Source organism: Episyrphus balteatus, chromosome X, assembly GCF_945859705.1.
Source record: "Episyrphus balteatus chromosome X, idEpiBalt1.1, whole genome shotgun sequence".
NCBI classification, from domain to species: Eukaryota; Metazoa; Arthropoda; class Insecta; order Diptera; family Syrphidae; genus Episyrphus; species Episyrphus balteatus.
Genome location: NC_079138.1, coordinates 3,246,271 through 3,265,932, shown reverse-complemented (window position 1 = coordinate 3,265,932; position 19,662 = coordinate 3,246,271). Strand labels below are relative to the sequence as shown.

General features: G+C 30.0%; 2 protein-coding genes across 4 annotated transcripts in view; one reads left to right on the top strand and one right to left on the bottom strand.

The window, feature by feature from the left end:
- The window catches only part of LOC129920542 (vacuolar protein sorting-associated protein 29), a 501,662-nt gene that overhangs the window by 358,518 nt on the left and 123,482 nt on the right, over positions 1–19,662 (top strand). The window lies entirely within an intron of this gene.
- Positions 941–19,566, bottom strand: LOC129920541 (ras-related protein Rap1). 3 transcript variants are annotated; one of them, XM_056001859.1, is made up of 7 exons: positions 18,874–19,175; positions 11,167–11,438; positions 10,702–10,872; positions 7,320–7,427; positions 3,631–3,759; positions 3,388–3,540; positions 941–1,401 (listed from the first exon to the last, which is right to left on the bottom strand). In XM_056001859.1, exons 3-7 carry the CDS (start codon positions 10,774–10,776, stop codon positions 1,312–1,314), a joined length of 555 nt encoding a protein of 184 aa, XP_055857834.1. In that variant the 5' UTR covers positions 10,777–10,872; positions 11,167–11,438; positions 18,874–19,175; the 3' UTR covers positions 941–1,311. The 3 variants fall into 3 exon arrangements, with proteins under 3 accessions (XP_055857834.1, XP_055857835.1, XP_055857836.1); XM_056001860.1 differs by having other exon boundaries at positions 10,702–10,825; XM_056001861.1 differs by lacking the exons at positions 11,167–11,438; positions 18,874–19,175 and adding an exon at positions 19,478–19,566 and having other exon boundaries at positions 10,702–10,825.

Genomic DNA, 19,662 nt, shown 5'->3' with positions numbered 1-19,662 from the left:
ATTTTTATTTTATGGAGAAAATTTAGTTTTTTTTTTTTTAATTTTTAATTTTTTTATATAACTATTTCGCTATTATTTTGCACGACTTTTTTTTTTTTTGTTAATACATACAATTATTATATATATATATTTATTTATTTATATAAAAAACGTATATAACATTAAAATATAAGTAAAAACTTATAATAGAAGAAAAAAATAATAATATTTGTGTTTTGTTTGCTTTCTCTAAGAAGAAGAAATTCATTCATATTATTTGATTTTCATTAAAATTTGAAACAAATAAATGTGTATAATATTAATAACTATACAAAAATAAACGTCATTTTTTTTTTCTTTATACCTTTATCAACTTAATTTTTTAGCTGAGAAAAATATAGTTTTTTTTTTTTTTTGTTAAATTAAAATAATTGTTTATTTAGATGGTTTTTTTTTTTTGGAAGAGAATGTGAGTGAAATTTTTCTTTTATGTACCTGTTTTTTTTTTTTTTTAGATTAAAAAAAATATTTTTTTCCCAAAAGTTATCTATGCTAATAATAATAATGATTTTTTTGTTTTTTCTTTATTTTAATTTATATATATATAACGTTTAACTATAAGGTTTCACCTTTATACCCACTCTAGGATGAAGGAGATCCAATTTGCTTTAAATTACTATTTTTGAGGAATTATATTTTTTGCTTTGTTTTATCATATCATTTTATTTGGAATCCTTGTTTGCAACAAAAATTTTTTCATTTTTGTTGTTTGAAATTTAAATTTTGTGATTTTGGAATATTTTTTGTTTGTTTGACAATTACACAAATATTTAAGGTCACATATACACATCATGAATAATAATATATGTTGGTTATTATTTTTTTTTTTAATTATTTTTTAAAAATTATTTTTTAAATTTTATTTTGGGGGACATTTTGAGTGTAAACACTGATTTATATCTTGTTTTGTTTTTTTTTTTAATGGTTGGAATTAACATTTAACCGTCATTTTTTGTATTCTTTTGTTACGGATTTATTTTTAATAGTTTACTATCATCATATACAATTAGTTTTATTACTTTTTCTATTTCTTTTTTTTTTTTGTATTTATTTTAGTTTGCACTTAACATTAAGACGGCCACAAAATAATGCTTGTATATGCATATAACATGTATATTTGTTTGTGTTTTGTGTTAAATTATACATTTGTAAGTTTCAAAAAAAAAAAAAAAAAAAAAAATCTGATTCTGTTTCTGTTGCATTTTTATTTTGTTTACAAATTATTGATATTGATTTAATATTTAAATACGTAAATTTTAGTGTGAAAATGATTTATAGGAGGACACAAATAGATTTTTTCTTTTGTTTAAGTTTCTTCTCGGGTGATTTCTTATTTATTTGTCGAACTAAATCATAGAATATCTGAAAGAACAGAAACAAAAATATTAATACATACAAATATGTTTAAAAAATAAGCATAAAAGGATAGACAGTGTATGGCTACCAATCGAGCAATAAGAGTGAATAATACAGTGCCCGACGAAATTATTCACAAATATGGTATAAAATTAATATTTTTATCTTAAGCACAAGTGAAATGCTATTGACTCTTTTATTTTGTCTCTTCTTTGAATATTACAGTTTTTAACTAAGTGATGTTTAAAGGTTTTTATTTTTTGTACGAAAAACTATGTCGACCAGTGTATCCTTAGATGGCACCGAAGTATTCTTATCAATTGATTTTTTTTGCTTAGAGGTCAATCAATTTAAGTTTAACCAGCTTTTGTCTGTACCGTCCAGAGGCCCTTCTCTGTATTTCGTTCCGAAAGTCAATTCTATTCGAAAATGATTTCCGTTTCGCTTTTGAATTGGTACTCTGTTGAACTTTCGAAATGGAAAAAAATAGTACTCAATACTATTTCCATTTACGGATTAGTTTTTTTTTTTGTCGAATTACGAATTATTTGCTATGTAATTTGTCAAATGAAGTGGTCAAAACAAATATTTGTTCAAATTGTTTAGCATCATTAAGATTTTCTTTCAAAAAATAACATTTTGAGATATTCCTTGTGCATTCTGCTATCACATTTGTTGAAGAAACAAATTTTCTGCATTCGAATGCTTTTCCCATTCGAAAACGAGTTACAGGATACGAAAATTCTACTTTAGGAATTCTCATTTCATTTAAGAAATTTTATACTTTCGGAACGAAATAGAGAGTAGGGCCCCAGGCCTTACGGGAAAGCTTTCAAGTGGGACCTACTGTATGCTAAAATATAGATCTGATTTACATAATAAACAAGTTACCACAAACACAGCATGATCAATTTGAGCAAACAGACTACTGGAACCCATTTTTTGTGGACGATTAGTTAACCTACGTCAGCCTGAGAATACGAGAGTCGAGGTTCAGATCACCTGAATTTTTCACTACTATAGATAAAAAAAAAACAATATGGAAATTTTATGCATTAGGACACCGATAACCTGCAGAAATGACACATCCTTATATGGATACTTTGAGCTACGAAAGCAATCAATGGCAATCCAGTCTTTTTGACTGTCGAAAATCTTTTAAATTGTTTAGATCTTTAAAATATATAAAAAACAAAATCATAACTTCGTGTCTTTTGATTGGAAAAGACTATTTTCTGCAAGCCTACCTGATCAGATTTCACATGTGGGCCATTTTATTTTAACTTTTATAAGCAATATTTTTTCTTGAAACTTGGTGAGTCGCAGGGGCTCATGATAAAGTTGATGTGCTATTCAACGATATAAACTGGAAACAAAGGTCAATATGTGCTCTCCGTTACTTTAGAATGGCCGACCTGAGGTAGGTTACTAAGAAAGGGCCAGACTTCAAAAATTTATTATATGGTGAGATTTAGGATAAATAGTTCGATAAATTGCACGATAAATTGCATTTTAAAAATAGTATTAGAGGCCTTCCGGCATTTTCTGAGGTTAACTAGTGTAAAACAGGTACGAAAGATTTTTGTTACCCTCGACGACCGAAATCGTGATCATAACAGCGCCGAATAAAAGGAAGAAGAAGAAATTTTCGAAGATTTTCAATTATTATAGATCTCTGTAACCGGAATTTGTTAGTCTAGTCTAGATTTACACCTCAAAATAAGATAAAAACAGGGGCTTGCTATTTCAGAGCTACTACATTTACAACTACATCAATTGCATCGGCTAAATTAGTGATTCTTAGCATCAATATGTGCGATCCATTGGATTCTTCGAACCACTTTTTTGAAGATTTGCACTATTAAGACCTTAAAAAGAGTTTCCATTGGTTCAATGTCACACAACAACTTAGATCGATGATGTAGTTGCTCTAGGTCTTAGTTTAAGTACATATCCAAGTGTTTTAAACATAGAAGGAAACAAAAAACTTACTTCGTTTACATTAACTTTTGCTTTGGCAGATGTTTCCATGAAAGCACAGTTAAATTGTGCTGCAAGACTTTTTCCCAATTCTTTGCCAACTACTCGCTCGTCTTCCAAATCGCATTTGTTCCCTACCAGTACCATTGGAACATCATCTGTATCCTATATTTTTTTTTAAAGGAAAAAGAAAAAAAAAATAAATACAATATTCAAAGATTTTTTCATATTTAAAAAAAAAAAAAAAATACTAACCTTAACTCTTAAAATTTGTTCCCGAAGATCTTGAAGATCATTAAATGTTGATTGTGCTGTTATTGAATAAACTAAAACAAAACCTTGACCGTTTTTCATGTACAAATCTCTCATGGCGGTAAATTGTTCCTAGCGCGAGTTTTTAATTATATGAGATAAATAAATGTTGATTTTTTTTTTTGTAATTTATGCAAATAAAAAGATAAAAGAGAAAACAAAATAAAATATAAATAAATAAATAAATATTGATGTGTAAAATTATAAAATTATTTCTGTGTTATTGTTTTTATGTATGAACGTAAAGCAGGGAGGAGAGGAGGGTATAGTTGTTTTTGTTAAACGGTTACAAACGATTTTTCAAGGTAACGTAATTTTATCTCAAAAAGTATTAAAATAGAAAACCCATGATTAATCGAAGGACTTTCAAAATAGCAAACATGACCGAATAAACAGAGCTTGCAACTGTACAGGACCAAGCCGCGAAAAGTGATATGGTGTTTTAAATAAATGTTAATGGAATAGGTTTAACCTATAAACGATAAAGAATTGTTCACCTACAAAAAAAGAGAGAAAACTTTTATCTAATACATATTCAGGGATATCCCTTTTTCTGACTCATTTATAAGAAAAAAAGCTGATTGATTACTATTAAAACAATAAATAAACACAGTTTATTACAATAGAATTGTTTTAATTGTCTTTTTAAAAGTTTAATTTAATTTAAAATTATCTCAAAAACTCTATTAGTTTTCGGGTAACATAACTTTTTTCATAAAATTTAAGTTTACTTTTATTAGGATTCTTTTATTGCATTTTTTGATTATTTTTTATTTGAAAATATATATCCACACCAATAGAATTCATGAACAAGGCATTCCCGACCTTTTCCAACAAGTTTAATAGTAAAAAGACTATTCCAAAATTGCGAGGTTTTACTCGTTTATTCACAGTAAAACTGTTCTGACGCGTCACACGGTCCACGGTGTGAATATCTCGTAATCCAGCGAAAAAGTATACTAAAGGGGTCCGAATAAATCACTTAACTCTGAAAAAGTTTTTTCGATTGTGAGTTTGCACGACTTCACAGTGATACGTGACGATGAAAAATCAAGACCATTCTTATCAAAATATGGAACATCGACTATAACTATTACTTCGGACTTATGGCTATAATGTCGCAGAAAGACTAAGAAAAATTATAGGGAAAGATTTAATTCTAGTTCTAGCACGAAATATTCGAATGAAAACCAGAGGATATTGCGCTTTTCTGTTAATTTTTAAGATTTTTCCCCTCAAATCATATTAAGATTATAGTTTTTTGGTTAATGTTCACTAAATTCCACGATTTTTATTTCTTTTTTCTCGATTTTACACACGAACCTTAGTTTTGTTCGGTTTACAAATTGATTTTTATTTTTTATTTTAAAATAAGTACTTGAAATGTCCCTTTAAACATGTTTAAATACACCACTTTATTTCACCAAAAAAACCCGCTCACTGATCTAACCTCTGAACCTATTCTATTGATCCATCTTTCCCTTTTTTAGAAACATTCAAAAACAGGATATTCATTTACCGCTACAATAGTTCTTCAACTACATCTTTCTGATTTATAGTTAGGAAATAAAAACAAGCTTTGAAACTGCATTCATGCAAAGGTTTTTATAGAACTATGTTAAGAAAAAAAAAGCTCTCCTTTGCCGTTTACATGGTGAATCTATTCTATTGACCGGCAGCGTATGTATGTCTCGACAGTTTTACCCTAATAAATCCTAACCTTTCACAGAGTTTAGAGAAGTGAAGTGAAGGCAGTGGCATATGCTAATCATCTGGTTATTCTAGTATCGGTACGGTGACCATCCGTCCCGGTTTACCCGGGACTGTCCCGTATTTCTACAGCTTGTCCCGTGTTTTTATTTAAGAAACCCGGGACGTATAAGTGTCCCGTATTTTGTTATTTGTCCCGTGATTGTCCCGTATTTCCACATTCTATTTTCAATATTTGTACAGAAAACAAGAAAACAGTGGTTGGAAATTAAATTTTTTTTATAATTTTTCGGATAAAGCATTCAGCTCAGTACGCTGATGAAGCAAAACGAAAATTTTTCTATGTCTCCAAAGTTAAAAAAATTTTGGAGCCAGAAAAATTGACTGGACAAATAAATGGGAGTCTAGCACAGCTAAGAATTTCGTTGGCTAAACTGCGTAATGAGCAACGAAAAGAAAAAATTTCCCTTACGATTTCGTTGTGCTGGTTAAGTATGAACATTTTCTCTAGAATAGGTTTTAGTTCTTAAAATTGTTAGTCAATTAATTAGTTCCAGGTTCTGTTTGTCAGGCTACACCAGGTTCGAATAATGAACAACAAATGAAAGAGTAAAGAAGAAGAGTTTATAAACTTTTAAGGACAAGTTAAAAGTTGAATTAAGGATCATAAAATTTAAAATCATTTTTTTTGAAAAATTAATACTTTCAAAATGATCTACGATTTTTTTATCTGTCCCGGGTTTCGCTTCCAGAAATATGGTCACCGTAAGTATCGGTAAAGTTTTAACCCATGATCAGCGAAATCATTGACACGGCTTTGAAGTTAGCATGCGTGCTGCAAGCTGAAGTCTAGGAGTTAACCAAAGTAAAATGGAACTGATGCTTTTCCAACAAAAAATTCCTACCTTCCCTCTATAACCGCTTAACGTCAAGTATTAACACATTTAGCACAAAGATCCAAATGAGTTAATAAGAATAACTAACTTAAAACGAATATTTCTGAACAAATGGCAATGTACTTGTTTAAAATACTGCCCAAAAACTAAAACAAGACGTTTCGAAGCAAGTTAAAATTTTTTTCTGATACAATTTTAAACTAAGCGCTGACCAAATGATGATTAATTAGGGATTTTGTTTTGCCTGACCCCTGACCTGAAAAATGTTTATGTATTTATGTATACTTTGTGGATATCTCTTAGATTAGAGTTCTTTTCGTTTTATTTTTTTTTTTGTTTTGCCTTTTGTGGATACAAAGAAAAGTTATAGATAGAAAACTAAGCCGCAAACCCCAACAACAAGTTGTTCTTCTGGAAATGACATTGATTGAATAGCCTTGATTTATTTATAATAAATCTCATCATGATACACCTACACCTCACGTTGAATAAAATGCATTTTTAAATCATCATCACACATGTCTCCTGCTTTATTTTCTATATCACCACATTAACCCTCTTTTGCAAGGCTTATTATCCCTCTATTATACATGTGCTTGATGCTCGTGTGTGGAGACGTGGAGCAGATATATCTATCGTCGTCGTTAAATGGATTAATTTTAATAATAGAAATATGTATATAGAATGAAAATGGGTGGTTGGTGGTAGTGGCAGTAGCAGTGAATGTACAATGTACAGTACAGAAATAGTATAATTTGACAGTTAACAAAAAGCAATTTAATTATAACAATTATGGATTTCGATAGATGGTTGATGGTTGATTATAAATATCTTCTTTTCTATTCATAAATTGATAAAATTTGTTGCAAATAAATTTGATGTGATTAAACATTTACGTTGTCAAGAAAAATGAATTGAATATAAAAATGAAGTTAAAAGAAAAAAAAAAACAAAAAGACATGACAAATGGGGATATATGTAGAAACAAAGAAATTAAAAAATGATTGATTAGAATTTTATACTCACAGTTCCAGCAGTGTCCAAAATTTCCAACATACACTGTTGGCCCTCCACTTCGACTTGTTTTCTGTAACTGTCTTCGATGGTGGGATCATATTTTTCCACGAAAATACCCTAAAATAAAAAAAAAACAAAATCAAATAAACAATTGCAATAATATTTATTTTAGTCTAATTTTTTAAGGCGATATGATGAAAATGTGCCCTCCTTATAAATGAGGGCTGCAAGGAAATTGTTTTGAGCACGGAAAGCAAGAATATTTTATGAACACAAAAAAGGAGTATAAGCAAATATTTTTAGGAAAAACTTGTCCCGACTTGAAAACTAATAGTTTGTTTGGACATCGCACCTAGATCTAAAGATAGTATTCGCGTGTTTTTGTTTTTTCAGCGAAGGGCGGATAGCATCGAATGTGAACTGGACTATATGTAGATATGCATAATTAGGTTCAAATAAACGAAACCGATATTGCTGACAAAAAGACTTGAGTTTCCGAAGAATTGCTTCTCATGTAAGTAACACCTACTTGGACAACTATCTGAGCTAAGCGTACCCAATTAAATTCGAAAACGAACAAAACCCCCGGTGAGATATTTTAAACGTTGAAAAATCGAATCCTACGTCGGAAATCTGTCTGTACAAAACTTATAATCAAAATATCACACTGAAAGAATTTGCCAAATTACCATCCGGAGTGTTGCATTCATTATCTCATTTGTAAAATATTATCGAACAAAAGTATGTTTGATAAGTGGAAGCAATTCGCAAAAAAGGCTAAAATATTTTCTCCGATCCAACTATAGAAAAATTTTTAAACGCTAGATGGGAATATCTCAAGTTGTTTATTGATGATTTAATTTGAGAATGTAAATAATTTTTTAAGCCACAAATGAGATTGATTTTATGTAAACAAAATCCGGATATTGCTACTCGATTTTACAAAAAGGGCAAAGAGGAAGTAATATAAAAAATAAAACATAAGAAAACCTTAAAATAAAGCATGGAACTGGAAGAGTACGACCATTCCGAGAGTATGAGTTTGCTTAGTTTGGGCGAAGAAATGATCAAATTATCAAATTATCATCCTAAAAAAAAACAAAGCTTAGGAAACCAAAAATGAAGAAATTTTTAATGTCTGTGGTCGACGACTCCAGGCATATAATGGAACCATAAGTGATTCTTTCATTAAAATAACAATGCTAATTTCATGTCCATCTGCAGAAACACAAAGGACTGCTCAATTTTTGGAAAGAGAACTTGAACAAGTAATAAGTTGGGCAAGTTATAGCAAAACTTATTGAGTAAAAAATCAACACCAACGAAATGTGTTAAATTTTTTGACTATTAAACATTTTAATTATTTTACTTTTAAATTTTTGTACCAAATACAATCAAATTAGAGTTATCAAAATTTTGAAAGAAATGTTTTCGAAGGTTTTTTTTTTTTTTGGAAAGTTGGTTTTATTTCTTTCCTGAAAACGAAATTCCGATGGAGGTTCCCGATGATGAGCAAATAGATGAGAAAATCTACTCCCAGAGAAGATTTCTCACGTGAGATTGCCTATAGGGCTGAATATCTTTGATTTGTTGATTATATTGAAGTGACAATTAGAAGCGAACCAACTGGATTTTATATTAAATGAGGAGACGAGAATGTATGTGAATCTCGTAATCCAAGCCGCAGAAAGTAATTGATACTTATAAAATCGAATCTTTGCTAAACTATACGTCATTTGATATTATTTTGTTCTCTTTATTTATTTACGTTTAACTTTAAATATTGTTTATGTAATTCAAACCAATTTTAATCGATTAATTTCATAACTTGTTCTAATTTTTGTTACTTAACATTAATCATATATCGTTATTTATGTAATATGTCCATTGCAGAGATCAGAAATAACAGTCAACCTTTATTTTCAATTGGTTTCTCTCTGAGAATTACCACATTACTTTAAATAGTTTCGGTTAAGGTTTGAGATTTATTTTTAAAAATCAAAAATAAAGGTTATCGGTTGAGATTTATTTTTTATTTCTTAAAATATCTCTCAATGGTTGAGATTTTTACCAGAAAATAAATGGAAACGGTCAACCTTTGACCGTTTGCGCTGAAAATAAATCAAAAATGGTCAATTCATAGGAAAATGTCGAATAGGTCAAGAATGTCTTTATTTTGCAAAAATAAATATATCTCGGAATTTTGAAAAAAAAAAATGAAAAAAAAATTGTTTTGATGCCAAGGTAGCGGGGACTCTAACCTACATTTATGTACAACTCCCATCCCTGTAGGTGCACGCGTTCTCAAACAGGGAGAACTTAAAGTTAAAAAAAAAGTTAAGCCTGATTCTGAAAAAATAGGCATGATGTGGCGGTTTAACATGGAAGATGATTTTTTAAAAATCTGACAATGTGCAAAGCGTAGGCCCATGACACAAGCTATCATTTGGCATAACTCCCAAAAATTGCTCTCAAGCGGTTTAGCTTTCAGGAGAGTTCAAAGATTCGGGGATTTTGCGAAAAAAAATTTAACCCCAACTTTCAAACGCGATTTTCTCGGATTTTTGAAAAAAATCCAAAAACCCGACTATACCAGTATCGGGTAGCTGAGAATATAAGCTTTCATATGGCACCCGCTATGTCTCTAGGAATTGATACATTGCAGATGAGATTTAGTTTTTTCTCTCAGCGATAAATCCCACTGGTTGACCTGACCGAAACATAAAAAAATACAAAATAAAGGTTTCTCTCAGACCTTGACCGAAATTTTTCTGTTTTAAAATAAGACAAATAAGAGTTATTAAGGAACCTTTCAAAAGGTTGAGATTTATTTCTGATCTCTGGTCCATTGTCCAAACCCACAATAAAATAAAATCTGTACATGTGGCATTATTTTAATTTAAATTTAAATGCTACAAACTATTCTCATTAACACACTGTACAAATTTAAACAGAAATAAGATATTAACAAATTTTTAAAGAGAATATGATATTGATAAATAAATTTAAAAAAAATAAAAATAAATATTCTATCACCCCAGTTCTGTTGTATAGTGCAGGAGCACGATTTTCGGCCAGTTTGATAAAAGGAAGGTTCTACGATGTATGTTCCGAGTTGTGTTAAACATCTGACAAAGATTTACGAACTCTACGAGAGATTCAAAATTCAATGGCGTATCACACTTAACTTTTAGAAGTTGCATTCATACTTGAAAAATATTTTTAAAATTTTCAAACGTTCGACCTCTCGAAAATTACAAACAACAAGCAACAAGTCAAACGGGAGACGGCTGGATTTATCAACTAATTAATTAACAATTATTACTTAAATAATTTTTAATGGAAAAATGAGCAAATAAAAAAAAAATAATAATCAATTGTATATACTCACTTGAACAAATTGCACTGTCAATGCTGATTTTCCAACACCCCCACTGCCAAGGACAACAATTTTGTATTCACGCATCTTATTTGATTTTGTTGTTGCAGTTGTTACTGCACTGCACTGTTAATGCCTAAAGTTTTTGTTTTGGTTGTTTTTTTTTTGTTTTAATTTAATTTACTACTAAATTTAATTTTATATTAAAATTAATTTTAATTTTGTTTGTTTGTTTGTTTGTAAATACTTATTTGTAATTAAATAATTGTTTTGAACATAAATATAGATAAAATATATGTAAAATATACTTTTTTTGTTTGTTTTTAATTTAGACTTAGAGACCGAATGAACAAAAAAAAAATATTTAAAAATATTTCTGTAGTATTTTTTTCTTTTTAAATAAATTAATGTTCTTTATCAATTAATAATGATTTGATAGAAAAAAGAAAAACAAATATATATTAAATAAGAACCTGCCTGTTTTATTTACACAAAAACAACAACTAAAATATTGTTGTTTTTTTTTTCAAAATATTTTCTATCTACTAGTATCGTACTTTCTGTGTTTAATACTTTTTTTTTTTTTTAATTAATTTGAAAGTAAAAAAGTTTGTATTCGAAATAAAGAAACAGTTTTAAACTTTGTAAATCCTTGTATTTTGTTACGACGACGACACTATAAATCCTAGTAGTGGTGATGGTATCATAGTGTGGATTTGTTACAACTTCAGTTGGCTTATTGTGTTTCGCTGTAATAAAACAAACAAACAAAAAACAAATACATTTAATTAAATTTGAAAGAACGTGTATACATGTAGAAATAAATTTTTTAAAAATTGTAAAACCTTATTGCGATTTACAACTAAATGCGGTTGATCAAAAAATCACAATTTTGCAATGCTTCGTTAATTTGGGGCTAGCTACACCCAGCGACAAAAAAAAAAAACCTGCTTTGTAAAACAATGTCTGTTATCAGACAATTTTAGGAGGTAATTTTCATTGGCCATTATTTTTATTAATTCTGTTTTTTGACCTGGAGCCTGCTAAAAAGTTGTTCATATATACATTATTTTTATTTAATTCTATATTTATTCCAAATAAAAACAAGGGCCTTAATGTTTTTTTTTAATTATTATTAATTATCAAGATATTTCCAAATTTGAACAAATCAACAGAAACTCGATTAATTTTTACCAACTCAAGGTATTTTTTTGAATTTTGGAAGGTTTTCCTTATGAAAGGCTACAGTTTAAGATTTTTGCTCTTAAAAAACGGGCCAGATAAATAGATCAAACTGCGAGTTAAAACTGATTCTATGAAAGTCAAATAAATAGTACAAGAAAGGTTAAAGATAAATGCGAGGGTTTTTTTTTTGTCGCTAAGTTTACCTCCCCAACATATTTTTAAGTCAAGAAACACTTTTTTTCTGTGGAGGATGCATGCAAAACGATCTAAAAGATATATCTTAATAAGGAACTAAAACTTTAGAATATTGTTTAAAGAATTTAAATGACCAAAAAGAAAAAAAATTTAATAGATACGAAGAAGGACCAAAAAAAAAGGATCTTGAAGAACAATTTTGTGTACCGGTAGTGTAATCTTCTGCCTGTACTGTGAAAAGTGTTATCTTCAAAAGACCTAATGAAACATTGTTATACCCAAAGAGTATCTCCCAGGATAAGATGTAGTCAAACCAAATATTATGGAACAACTTAAAAGTGCATAACCTCGTTATTAGATTTATAAAGTAAAAGTTACAGTACGCCAAAGACTCTTTTTGCAGTATCTAGAGCAAAAAGGAGGAGAACACTAAGACCTAAATTATTCTAATGTTCTATTCTATTTAAATTTTTTTGTTTTTTATAATTTTCTACTAAGGCAAAAAAGTTCTAAGATTGATTAAAACACCAACGATTTCAGTTTCACGTTAATTTAGCAGTTTACTAAAACGAAGATTCATCAAGTGAATTGAAATAAGCTTATAGAATCTTTCTATTGGGCGTGTTTTACCTACACTGATTTAAAAAAAACGCAACGTAAAATGTAATATGGTCAACGTTGATTTAATGTTAAATTAAAATTGAACAAATTTTAATTTTTGTCGGACTTTAGCTTCTGTTGTATTTTATCACCCTAATTTCTATCAGTGAGCACGTTGGTAAACCGTCAAATTCAATTTGAGCAAGGCCTAGTGGCTTACAACTCGCAACCATACTAATGTGTGTGTAATTGAATTGCAAGATTGGAAGAGACCTACAATTTACAGCCAAGAGGTAGTACCTTTGAGGAAAAATTGAACTTGAACCTAGATTCTAAGGACTTATTAAAAGTGTTCTAAATTGAGAAGTGTTGGAAAATGATCACTGTTATATAAAGCCTTTAAGAGACTTCCAAATAATGGTTGTGCATAATTCGTGTGTGGAACAAGTTAAACCAAAAGTGTGTCAGAGATTTGTGTATGTGAGTACGTAAGACTAAATCATTGGCTCTAAATATTGGATTTTATTTCATTCCTTCGGTCAGTCACTCAATCTTTCATTGCTTATGTACCGTAAGGATAGATATCATATAAGCTTAATATAGACTTGGACATGAACAATAGGACTTGGTTGGTATTCTCTTCTATGGTTACAACTACTCCAAAAAATGTCTTTGAAATACTTTTGGACTATATGTTTAATGCCCTTTCGGACTTTCTCATATTGTTTGAGGATGGAGTTTTTGCTTTCACCTTCACAGAAAATTTTTTTAGTATTTACTAAGCACCAAGGATGCCATACATCTTTACTTTTAGCAAACAAATTTAAGCCTTGCTAAATAAGTTACGTGCCTTTTTTTTATTTATGATTTACGTGCCTTTATTAATAAGTTGTATGAAGAACTAAATTTTAATATACGTTTTTTTGGATTTGTGGTGTTATATCCTTTGGACACTTCATTTGTATATGAGTATTTGCGTGAAGCAAAGAAGACTTTTTTTTTTTTGATAAATCCTGCTAAAAATTAGTCAACATCAAATCGAAACAATATTTAAAACTAGCAACTTTATGTCTTTAAAAATAAAATTTTTTTTCTTACTGACAAGACAAGATCAAAAGCAAAAGGGAAAAGGAAAAACCTGCACACCTGCATGGAGAAAAAAGACCACCTAAAACAAACCGATTTCACATTAAATAAAGCGGATGCCTGCATGGTTTTTGTTAAATGAAGTTCCTTCTTAAATTAAGCGGACAAATCATCTTAATTTGTTGAAATTGCAAATTTAAAAGAAATCCACTTAATTTAAGCGGGAAATTATCTTGTTTTTATGTGGAAACATTTTAATAAAAAAAAAAATAAATAGAACAGGCTGGGGAACGAACCTACAACTGTTGGGTCATGAGGCGAAGGCCTTAGGCCCATTTCAGACATAGCCGGTATCCGGATAAACGGTTGCTAGGTACACGTTCTTTCCAATAAGGTTGAACGATCCGAAACAATGGTCCGAAATGCAATCAAGTATTTACAACAACAACAAAATACCATTTTCTATGTGACACACTAATCTAGATCCAGAAAACAACACCTAGAATTTTGTTGAAAAGGGACAAAAATAAAAGTTGTGCTGATATTCATCGCAAAATAACTGCCAAATATGAGGATGAATTGCATGGGCGAATTTCCCGAAAGAAGTCTTTAGTTCATCCAAGCAGCTCAAAATACGTGTTATATTCGCTCGATTTCATTCTACATTCTTCACACTGAACTAATAGAAAATTTATCCTTTGGAGCGATGAAACAAAAATTAATCGCTTGGGATCTGATGCCAGCCGTTTTGTGCGAAGTCGGGTGCCTAGGTAAATATACCTAGGTACTCTAAATCGTGGTGCTGCCGTGAGCTAAGGAGAATTTGCTTGTAATATAAAAATTCCAACAGGATAAAATTGAGTCCAGGACAATTTTATTAATGTCATTGAATGGACTTTCTTGTAGACAAGATCTGAAACCTATAGAGCACATTTGGCGCAACTTTAAGTGTAATGAAATGCTTACTTTTTAAGAGTAGATCTTTGTGAACGTGAGCCTACGGTGACTGAAGTGACAATACCCATGTAGAAGAATCCTAGTCTATCTTAGCCGTTCGACATATTGTGTGGCTAAAATAGACTCATGAAAAGTCGGCATGCAGCCATGGACAGAGAAATAGCAGACAAATCGAAATAAAGTGATAAAGACAAAAAAAAATCTTAAAAGTACCGTTATTTTCTATATTTATTTGCACTAGCATTATAATGCTTTTCCAGTCTCTTTCGCTAGTGGACACAGAAATAGCACACATTTGTTTAACCGTTAAATTTTTATTCCGCGTTCAAAAGTTGTAAACGAAAATGCATTTATTTTATTGCTACCATTTAATTAACAAGTATTTTTTTTGAAAAAAATTGGCAAACAAAATCATTAAACTGAGAAAAAAGAGAGAATTACTTTCAATCTTATTAGCTTAAAATCAAAATTTTTCAAATAAATGGTGGAAAACGCAATTTATTTAAAAAGAGCAAATAGAAATTTAAACTCTAAAATTAAATTGCGTTTACATCTTCCCCGCAAAACTTCTATACGAGTGGATAGAGCGATCACAAAGGGTCTTTTAAGTCATCTCGCTCGATTTTGGTCGAAGTAAATATAGAATTCGTTAAAAAAAAGTGTCATGCAGACTTTTAAGAAGTATACTTAACGATGCTGAGTTGTATAGACGGATAAGCAAGAAAAATCTAATGATATAAAAAGACACATCAAAGATCGCCTAACATTACCTTAAAAAACATCTGAATAAAAACATGCAGTTTTGAATGGAAGTCTTTTGGAGTGATGAAATAAAGATTAACCGCATTGAAACCGATGAAAAAACATTTGTCCATCGCTCTAAATGTAAAAAGTACAAGCCAAAGCCAAAGCCAAAAAAAACTAGGAGGGTAGGATTTGATGGTCTGGGGCGTATTTTCCTGGCCTTGAAAGGACCCATTGGTTAGATAGATGGCAGAATTGATAAATCCTTTTGTCTTAATATTACATTAGAATACTAAAGAACCATATTTCTTACCAGTTAATTAGATTTTCATACATGACAATGACAAAAACATGCATCAAATATAGTATAAAATAGGTTTTCGAACGAAATCAAATTCACGATCTTAACCCCATAGAAAATTTATAAATTAATATCAAGGTTAAGCTTGGGGAAAAAAAATTCGAAAATTCAAACGAGTAAGTAAGTAAGTAAGTAATTAATTCATTTTATTAATTTGTTCCTTTTAGATACAAGTTAACAATTTAAAGAATTTTAAGCTATGGTTAGCTCGGTTAGCAAATTTATATATAAATGTATCTTTTCTTTATAAAATAATAAATAAATGCAACTATTAAAATTCTGTGATTATTAAATATCTTTCAAGAATGAGGCGAGAGGATTCCAATCAGGTCCGTTCGACAGCTTTATTTTTTTCCTCCATTGATAGGGTTCTTTTTCCAAAGTATGAACATCGCTGTGATGCAAAAATGGGACATACATATGCTCATAAAATGAAAACAGTCTTCATTGGACTTAAGGTTACAAAGGGTGCAGAATTGGTTAAAACTTCCATTGTAAGGTGTTCCGTTGAGTTAACGTAATCGAAAGAAAATTCAAACGATCTTTGGGCCAGTATCAAAGAAACTCCACAAAGTGGATCCCTACCAGACATTAGTTGAAAGTTTACCAAAGACGTGCCAAGGAACTTTGAAAAACCTAGGTCAACTAACAAGTTACTAACTTAGTAATATTGAATTTATTGGAAATTTTAAGAATTTTTGCTTACAAATGATTACACCGGCACACAAAAAAAAAAGTGTCATGAACCAGAAACCAGACCTATCTTTCTATATGTTTTTGGGCACGCTGAATCCGAATTTGAAGTCCGTTTGGCCCCATCACCCTCCAGTTTTGAGCTGTGAGTGCATTTTGTTTGAATTTGTATGACTTTTTTGGAGTTTTTTGCATTTTTCTCAAAACTGAAGGGTGACCGGGCAAAACGGACTTGAAAATCAATTTCAGCGGTCCCAAAAACATATCGAAAGATAGGTCTGCTTCCTGGTACATGAAACTTTTTTTTTTTGTGTGCCGGGTATGACAGCGACATGTCGCGACAGTGCTAGCACACAAAAAAAAAAGTTGTATGAACCAGAAACCAGACCTATCTTTCTATATGTTTTTGGGACCGCTGAATCCGAATTTCAAGTCCGTTTTGCCCGGTCACCCTCCAGTTTTTAGAAAAGTGTAAAAAAGACCCCAAAAACTACCTTTTTTTGAGTTTTTTGCATATTACTCAAAACTGGAGGGTGACAGGGCCAAACGGACTTGAAATTCGGATTCAGCGGGTCCAAAAACATATAGAAAGATAGGTCTGGTTTCTGGTTCATGACACTTTTTTTTTTTTGTGTGCCGGTGTTATTTTTTATGATTTTCAGAATGTCCACAAGAAAAAAATGTACCTATTCTCTACATCATGATTTCCCATAAGCTAATGCATGTCCTAATATAAAAATTATAATATATAAGTTAAAAGGTCCCAAATAAATTCAATTTTTGTGTGCTATTTCTTTGCCCATAGCTGTATAAACGGCATGTTTACTTCACTGACGAATTCAAAGGTGTCTTAATGATGTTTTCATACCTATCGGCAGGTTACAAGAGTTATTTCAAAGAAATCATCAAAATTAGAACAAACCACCAACAGAATAAGTACCAACGATCGACAAAAAAAGCAAACAAAAAAAAAAAAAAAAACAAAAACAAAACTAGGGAAGCCACTCCCTTCCGTGAAACCACAAAATTCATTTCATGTCAGTTAGTTGTCATCAATTTAGGTACGCTACTGAATAAACCGCCAACCCTCATTGATGTTTATTTAACGAAACTACAATTGCAATTTATTAATATAAAAAAAAATTCTCATTCATTTCAATTAATTAGGTAATTAAAGCAGTAATTCCAACAACAAAAAAAAAACACGTCATCATCCAATTCATCAAAAAAAAAAAATGTTCCCAAGAGGAACACCACTCAAAAGTTAAGCAGCAAAATGACGATGACTTTCAAGAAGCACCTCGAATCAACATTGGCTTGACTCACTAAAATTCTATTCACAATTTTAGTAGATTTTCAAACAAACAAAAAAAAAAGGCGTTACTCACAAAAGAGGAGAAAATAAAATTAAATTAAAAAAAAAAAACAAGAGTTGAGTCCGTGTCCCCGAGACAAATAACCGACAACAGAGTAAAACGACGACGATGAAATAAATTCCAATTGTTGTCTCGTCGTCGTCTCATGACCTGACCCTATGCATAACTTAGTCAATAGTCACAACCATATATAAATCTATTGTAGGTACTTTGTACACTTAAGTGAAACATTGAAAACTGGGGTTGATTTTAGATTCTAGCCAAATAACAATTGCATATTTTTTTGTTGTTTTTTTTTTGACAGCTTCCATGAATGATAAGAGTCTAACAAGAATTTATTACAATGATTTCTCATAAAAATTGACATTTTTATACCTATTTTATAAGATACTCTTGATGAGCGCTAACAAAAGAAATGTCATATACAAGTGCAAATGCTTGTAAGATCGGTTTTTTCAAAATTCCAAAAAATTCCAACAATTGATCTTAGATCGAATGGAATTTGATTTTTTTTTTTTTTTCGTTTTAAAAAGAAATAACTCAGTTAAAAATGTTAACCATATAAAACAATTTTTTTGAATCTATATAATGTGTCTACCTTTTAAGAGGGCGGAAATGGGGAGGTGCACAGTACTTATTTTTATATTTACACAAAAAAAAAAAAAATGAAATGAAATGAAATGAAATTTCTGAGGAAAATTAAAAAATTAAGGAAGCATTCACATGTCAACAAGTCAACGCTAGAAAGAGTAGCAATTATAGATAATTTGAATAGAAAAGAAAGAGACACAAATAGGAGAAAGGACAAAAATTAGAAAGAGCAGCAAACTAAGGGAAAAACGTTCACCTTTGGACTTGGGTGAACAAAATAAAATGTATAAAAAAAAAAAAACATGAACAAAGAAGTTTTTTTTTTTTATTAATTATGTTTTTATTTGAAATAATTTTCTTATAAAATGATTTTTTTTTTTAATTATTAAAACTTACGTTTTCAGTTCTTATTTCTCCGATGAAAAACAATGATAATTTTTAGTTTAATTTACGTCATTTGATTCTTTTACCGTTACAATTACAAAATGAAAACCGAAAATTGTAGAGAGATATTAAAGTCCATAGGTTTTTTTTTTTTTTTTTTTTCTCTTTTATATTTTATCTGATGTCAATCACACTAAACCGTTCACTTGGTATCTCTTTCTATTTCACTCTTACTTGTTGTCCTACACTGATAAAAATTGAGAGAAGAGAAGATGGAGATGTACTTCTTTTTTTTTTTTTTTTTTTGCGTTTTTCTGTGAAAAAGTTAATTTTCAAGATAAAATTGATTAAAAAAGAAACACAAATAATAATATTAGACAAAAAAATGAAAATAGTTTCAAATACGTTTGTGTTTTTTTTTTTTTTCTTCTTTTAAAATTTATTTAGAAATAACCAAAAAAAAAACACAGCCTTGCAACGAACCAACACACACTAAATAAGCATCCCACACTACTGAAATTTAATAAAAAATTTAAATGTATAACAACGAATAAATTAAAAGAGAGAACGCAGAACAAACCAAATAATTAAAGTACATAAATGAAGAACCACTTACTAAATCACACACACGCACACAAATACCATCCAAACTCACAAGGCACTAGGAGATATAGAATAGTCAGAGAGACAGAGAGAGTCGAACAAAAAAAAAAAACAAAAAAAAAAAGTCGGAATGAGAAAGGGAGATGTCAAAAAAAGTTGTTTTAAGCAACAAGAAAAACCAAAACGAAAACCTCGTTT